Source organism: Hyperoodon ampullatus (genome assembly GCF_949752795.1).
Source record: "Hyperoodon ampullatus genome assembly, chromosome: 11".
Lineage (NCBI taxonomy): Eukaryota > Metazoa > Chordata > Mammalia > Artiodactyla > Ziphiidae > Hyperoodon > Hyperoodon ampullatus.
The window spans coordinates 41,723,391-41,730,849 of NC_136924.1; the positions used below are offsets into that span (position 1 = coordinate 41,723,391).

At 48.0% G+C, this 7,459-nt stretch overlaps 1 protein-coding gene across 1 annotated transcript; it reads right to left on the bottom strand.

Moving 5' to 3' along the window:
• Positions 1-3,243: 3,243 nt before the first annotated feature.
• Positions 3,244-7,223, bottom strand: PKDREJ (polycystin family receptor for egg jelly; the record flags this gene model as incomplete). Its single annotated transcript, XM_079714915.1, has 4 exons — positions 3,244-3,952; positions 4,037-4,129; positions 4,491-5,103; positions 6,731-7,223. The coding sequence occupies 4 exons, from the start codon at positions 7,221-7,223 to the stop codon at positions 3,244-3,246; spliced, it is 1,908 nt and encodes a 635-aa protein (XP_079571041.1).
• Between the last annotated feature and the right edge of the window lie 236 nt (positions 7,224-7,459).

Below are 7,459 nucleotides of genomic sequence, written 5' to 3' on the forward strand. Positions count from 1 at the left end.
TTACTTCCTTACATACCTCATTTCACTGTTAAGTCCAATCTTATTCATCCCTTTCTGCATTTCTGCCAGTAAAGTTAATGTCCAAAGGCTGGCACTTTGCTTTTAGTGCTAATGAAATTCCAGAAGCAGGCCTTAGTTTTTTAAGTAAACTCTTAAAAGCGTAACATACATACAGAAAAGTAGATACTTCCTAAGTGTGCGGCAAGATGAATTCTCACAAAGTAAGTACAGCAGTGTAACCAGCACCCAGATGAAGTCTTCCACAAGAGACACTGGAGGTTTCTTCTAGCTCAAGGGAAAGGCTGGCCCTCTGTGGAGTGGTGGAGGGAGGATGCATGGAGAGACCTGAATTTATTGCCAATGGACAAAGTGCCTTTAACGGTGTATAGCTTTGAAGTAAATATTTAAGAGTATAATATACATACAGAAGCAGGCCTTACAAATGCAAGTCTTCATAATTGATAAAAGGGTTTGAGGTAGATGAAGGACATGGAGCTTCAGATGGAGCCATCTCTCTGCATCTAAAACTTGTTCTACTACTCTGAGTTAATAAGGGGCTACATGGAGAACAAATCCAAGAACATTTATCTTATTTTCCTGTGCAATACAGACTTGGGAGGGTGTTCATAACTGTTTCCAACTTGTTCTGGAACATGCCTAGCCTATCCCTGGAAACATGATGGGAACAAAGGCGTCTTAAAAGACTCCTTTAGAAATTGTTGCCATGTCCTGTGAAAATGACCTTCTAAAGAAACCTGAATTTTGATTTGCCTCGTTACTTTGTTTTCCTGATGTTAACCTAAAACAGTAAAACAGCCAGTTTTGTTTTCACCAGCGGTTATTTTTACCAGCAAAATGGGTTTACTCGGGAGCAGCAAAGAATTGCAATTTGGGACACGTAAGTCTGGTAAAGCAAAGGAGAGGGAACTTTTTTTATAGAGAAGGGGAAGTTGGGCGGGGCTTTTATAAACAAACTGTCCATTGGAGGAAACTGGGAGTAGGAAATCTAGTGTGAGTTGTGACAGTCTCTCATTGGCTGGGCTGTTGCCAGGCGAGGAGAAAACCTTCCTTCCTCCTGCTGCCTAGTAAGGTAGCATCGCTTCCTGCCGGAGAGGCATGGTACCTCTCTTCCTGTTGGGATCTATGTTGGCCTGAGTGGTACGTGCATGAGAGCCCCCACTTCTGGCCTCCCGACTCCATTTTAGTGAGGTGTCCCTTTATTAATTTTCACACTGACAATGTTATAATTGGCATCTCTAATATTTCTAAACTATATAAATACTTGTCATTGCTCTATCATTAGAAGGCCCCTGGCACTCCCCTCTCTCCCAGTATGCGTGGAAACAGACCTGTGACTCTGCTAGACTTCTCACTGTAGCCACAAGGTGACAGTCTTGTCTCCTTTGAGGGGCCTGCAGCTGCTGTCCCTGGTCCTCACTCAGCCTACCCCACCCCCCACCCCCTCCTTGTTCCTGGACTACCCACTTGGGCCCTGCCTTTATGACCCTGTCACTCACAGCTCCGAATCATGAGTTGCTATGCAGGCCTGGGGGCTTTCTTCCAGGGAAGGGAGGCCAATTAGTGTAACCCTGGGCCTCCCACAGCACCAGAGGGGTAGAGACTTCAGCTGATCCTAAATTTGGGAAGAATGTCTGGGTGTACCCAGACACAGAGCACCCGAGTCTGCCTTGTCTGCCTGGGTTTTCGAAGCCTCTAGGGCGAGGCCTGCCCCATGTCGCCTGCACATCACCTGGGGCTTACACTCCCCCGTTCTGCGTTCCATGGGTGACTGCACCTGACCAGACCCCAGGAAAAAGTAAACATTTGGCCCCCATGCTTACGCCTTCCCAACCTGTTCAGAAGTCAGGTGGTAATGAGAGGTGCTAACCATGAACGTGCACTTCACTTGGAACCAGTGGCCAGAGCCCAGCCACACCCGAGACGTCCCACCAGGGCAGTTAGAAAACCCAGAACTGACCTTCTGACCCCAACCGTGTGGGTGGTCTTGGGTGAGTCACAAAACCTCTTCTTTATCTCAGCTGGCAGAGAAGGCCACCCCCCACCCCAGGTTCTCAGGCCTCCCCTGGGGAGGAAATGATGGAACGCATGTGCACGTGCGTGTGTGCATGCCCGTACCTGCCAAGGTGCAGCGTGCCATGACCATTCCCGTGCAGCACAGGACTACGGGGGCGCCAAGTGAGTAACAAACACCTGGGACAGAGCAGCTGCCCACCTGCCTGTTGTCCCCCTTTGCTGGCCCTCGACTTTAAGGGCAGGAGCCATCGGTGTACACACCCCCTCACAGGAATCACTGCAGCTCTCACAGAAGAAATCACACATTTAATTCTGATCAAGCTTAAAGTGGCATCTACATAAATGAGCATGCTTCTGAGTAAAAATCCAACAGCTGCTAGCCCATTTTTCTTAAACAATGTTTTCTAAACAATCCACCAGGCCATCAATAACCCAAAGCCCAAATCCTGGATGTATATATTGCTATATACATTATATAGAATATTTACTATCTTTCAGTGTGAACCCACACCCACACACACCTTCTTGCTGTTTAATAAAAGTCACGTCTCATGGCCAGAAAACGTAATTACACTTTACATCTTTCACTTGCAGTGGCCTTAAGTAGATGGGAAGCTTCAGACTTCTGACCCCCAGGTCCACATCCCTGCATTCCCAGGCACAAGGGCAACTCCTGGGACTCATCACAAGGCCCTGGCCCGGCTGGAGTGTGGGCGGTGGAGTTGGGAGGCGGGGGGAGGGCCTGCAGCCCTGTGTGCAAAGGGAACAGCCAGCGGGGCTGAGGCACTGAACCACAAGTGTTGGCCTCCCAGACCCGGGGAGGGGGGCACAGAAGCAGCAGAATTTTCCTGCTGCTTCTGGCAAGGTGGGGTGAGGTTGAGGGGGCCTTTTAGTTCCCTACCCCAAATCTGGGTCTCTAACCTTCTAAACTGCAGCAGGTTCCAAAGACACCCGTTTCCCAGCCACAGGGAAATCAACCTAGGACTCACAGGCTGTCATCCTCCTCTCTCTGTAGAGGCTGCACTGCACTCTGACACCCTCCTTTCAAGTTCCGAAGGGGAGGCCAAGACTGCGGATATTTCCAAACGTAGGGGGTGTGCATTGTGAAGGACACGGGTAGAAAGCACAACTGAGCCATTAAACATTCCTTAATCCCAGAAACTGAGCATTTGAGAGAAGCTGGCCTGTGGACCTTGAAACTGTCATGGATCACACAACGAGATAAACCATTTTCTTCCCATTAATGTTTCTGGTCTTCAGCCCCAGATACCGGCTGTTGTTCTTCTCTGGCTGCCCATACACCATGTTGACAAAGAACTTGGGTTCGTCTTCTGCCTTGGATTTGAAGGACAGAAAGCCAAATGCAGTTCTTAGTCTGTGACACAGGTAGGTCATTGCTTCCGCTTCTTCTGAGGGCTCCTCATACACGGGCTGCTTCATTTCCTCATAGGCAGACAAAATCACCGCCTGAAATAAGTTGATCAATATGCAGATCATCACCAGCATAAAAGATGAGAGAAACAGGACCCCGAGAACCCGGTTATTGGAAAATTCCGTGTTCTGAAAAGCTGAAATGCAGTAGGAGAATATTGTCTGCGTGGCGTGAATCATATCACTGTAGTTCCATTCGTGCTGCCCGAATACCAGGTAACCAAAAGTCATGTAGACAAAGAAATACACGGACACCACTAGTGCCACGTGGCAGATGCCGGGAAGGGCAGTCTGGATGGCCCTCTGTGCGAGACGCACATTGTAAAAGAACCTGGAATACCTGAGGGTCTTCAGGATTGTCAGAAACAACAGGAAACCCAAAATCACCCTCATGGCGTGATCTACTTGAGACACTGCATGAAAGGGAATGAAATCCTCAGAGTTCGACAGGTAAAACCGAATTATACCGACAGCCAAGAAGTGTTTCCTGAAAAAGAGCACAATCAACACGGTAAAGATGCATTTTAAAGCAAAGTTGAGCAAATTATATACACTTCTCACGTAGGCGGACCTTTCTTGTGTGATGATGTAGACCTCGTCGACAACGTAGGCCAAAAAAAAAATGAGGATGGCCATGTACAAGTAGATTTCTGCGGAAGTTTTTCTGTTGAAATCGGCAAGGGAGAAGGAGTGCGCAGACAGGCTAAGTGTTCACAACTCCTACCTGAGAGACCTCAAAGATGACTGAGATGCTGCAGAAGAGAGTGATGTCTGGATTAAAAGTTGTTAGTTCCAAAATCACAGCCCATGTCTTCTCATCCAGCCAATGGCTTCCCTGGAGTTTGCTGAGCCTCAGTGTGGAATTAAACTGCTGCTCTTCCAGAAAAAAATAGAACGCATACCCTCCTGACCCGTACGTATGCAATAGCCCATAGGAATAGTACACCCATCTCTTTTCTCGAGGCTTGTAAGTAAATCCTTTCATAGTCTTGTCTATAGCCCGCTTACTAACTCTATTCCACAACCCAGAGTAGCTTTTTGTGTCTTCTGGGTCAGTGCCGTATTCGGGGTGACAGTCAATCTCTCTTTTGAGGCTGTCCTGCGTGAAGATTTTGGCAGGCAGGCAGGTTTTCTCTCCAGGTTGAACCCTCACCTGCCTCATCAGTGGCAGGCCAAGGATTTTAGAGGAGCTGTCAGGGAGAAAGGTGGGACGCAGGTCGTTGTAGAGCAGAAGCAACAGCACGCTGTTCAGCCACCGAAAGATGTCTTCCAGCTTGGTCACCGACGCCAGATCCACAGAGAACTGGTCACGAATAAACTGATTATAGTAAAAGCCGTCGGTGTGGTGTAGGAGGGTGACCAGGCTCAACAGGAGGGCCAGAAACATGAAGTGAGTGAGGATGTAGCTCAGGAACAGTAAAGCTCTTCTCTTGATCCTCTTCTTTCTTTTGAATATTGTGATTTCGTCTTCAGTGAGGGGCTGGTACATCCTTGAGCTTCGGAGCTGGACGATGTGCTGCTGGCACCTGCGCATTTCCTCTGGGTTCTTCGTGATGCTCTGCAGCTTGATCTCACTGTAGCAACAGTTGCCGACCCACGGAAGGTTTTTACAATACTTGGGCTTACTTGTTCTGTAGCCTGACACGAGTATAATTTTAGATGGTTGCACCAGAAAAACTGACTGCAAGAAGCAACAAAATGATGCAAACAGCCATTCTATTGACTTTTCGTAGCCGTAAGTCAGTCCATAAAATACAATAAAGAATGAGGATATGCTACAAGTGACAAAAAACAAGAGCCATGCGACATAAACGCAACACCACGGCAGAACAATCCTGGTTTTCTCTTTGAGGGGTGTAGCACCGGGCTGGGGAGAGTGCTCTCCAGAAGAAACACTTTGATTGTCTTCAACATTTGGGTTATTGGCGTTTTTATTTTTTCTTTGGGTGTGGGAGACCTTGCTTTCTGCTCGCTTGGGCTGGGGCCGTCTTTTAGAGGTGGCCTTGACAGAAGCCTTGGGAAGTCTAGGACTTCTCCTAGTAGGAGGAAGCTTTTCAAGCTCCTGGGAGTGTGCATTGTCAGTTTCATGAGCGTGCCACTTTGCTAATCGTTCTTCCCAGTGTTCACTTGCTGCTGGTGTCCACGGATGCTTCCAAGGAGCGACCTCCCTTAGGGTCCCCTGAGGTCTCCTCTGGGAACAGATGAACAAAGACGTGATCATTAGTTGCACAGGGATGGTAATTAAGACACTTTCCATCCCAATCACCATCGACCTGAGGTACTTCCCCTCTTGTGACTCCGCTTCTTTTTCTTTATTTAGATTAGAGAACATAATATTACACAGAAGGGAGGACAGCAACATAGCTAAGCAACAGGACAGTCTCTGGAGCCTACTGAATGGTGTAGCAATGACACCAGAAAAAACAGAGAACCACATGTGGCTTCTCCCCAGCCTATAACTTAAATCTGTAAGGAAAAAATCCATTCTGTTGAGAGACTTATCTGGGGGGGTTACTTGAAAGGTTCTGTCCAAAGAGGTGTCAATAGAAAGCCATTCCCGGCACATGAACAGCCAGATGTGTCTGCTGAACAGATTCTCCACTTTGATTCTACTTAAATACCAACTAGGGGAACTGCCCTCGTTGTTGTGCCACACGCAGATGGAATGGATGTCCCCCAAGTCATTTTTTGTCGTTAGGAGGAAAGTGCTGATGCTTCCTCGGTAGAGGGTTGTAAACTGTGGATGGCTTAAACAATGCACATCGCTGCTACTCTCTGTTCCCTGCAGTTGGACAAAGACATTGGCCCTGGTCCCAGACCCACAACGGCTTCCTGTAAAAACAGTGACTAGGAAACATACATTATCATAAGGATCGTTATCAGGTAAAACTATCACATGCTTCCTAAGACACTTGTCCATTTCATCTCTGTGTAAGGCCCAGAACGCTAGTACTATGTACAAGAGCATAATGAAAAGTACAGTGAAGAGGGTCACGGGGTTTTGGGTAATGTTCTTGATGACCTCTAATCGTAGATCCACGGGGTTAGGGACCACAATCACCTTGGCCGTCAAATAGTGGGTACGCAGGTGAAGGTTGGCTAGTTTCATTGCGTCCAGCTGCCGCTTGGCCTGCCCTGGGTTCTTGCAGATACAGTGCACTTTCTTCCAGGTGGTCTTCTCTCCAACAACGCAGGTATCTTCGCTCCAATCGCTCTGGATCCCATACATGTCCAAGCATTGAGTGCTGAAAACAGAAATTCTCACTAACGTCATTGGGCTTTAGGACAAAATGAGGTGCCTGCAGAACCACAGCGACGGTACACTCAGAGGAGCTGGTTCGCTGAGCTATGACCCTCAACAGGGATGGGGGAAGGCAAACCACACGGGCCTCCGTCACTGTACAGTCAGGGTCAAACAGGTCACTGTCTTTGGCAATTGGAGGGATGCGATGGGGCACGAGGTAGGTGGCGATCAAAGCGGTGGGTGTGATCTGATGGCCAGCATACACCAACGCTGTGAACAACACGGCCACTTCCGTCACAATGTGGATCAACACCTCCTTCCCTGCTCTGCTGTCCACTTCAAAGCTAAATGCCCCCGTCGTCTTTCTCAATGACTCATCCGCTTTATGAGACTCCTTGCTGGGTCCTACCGTGAGATTAAAAGTCCCAAAGCTCAAGTTTTTTCTGATGAGGTACACTTCCACTACATCAGGTGTGATCTCAATCACGTCACCGGTAGCCTCGGTTCCTGTCATTCGGAATCCAACCACCTCGGTCAAAATGTTTTCCCCATAATTTAGCCAAGGGAAAGGGTCATCTGCAAACTCACAAAACATTGTAGAAATTGGAGCATTGGCAGGCAGACTAGGAACGCTGCTCACATTTAGGGTTGGATAAAAACAATTTCGACAGTGTTTCTCAGTGCTGAAAAACTTGGTAACATTCCACTTTTCCGTTTTCTTGACATACATGTTAAAGTTGGAGGTCCTCA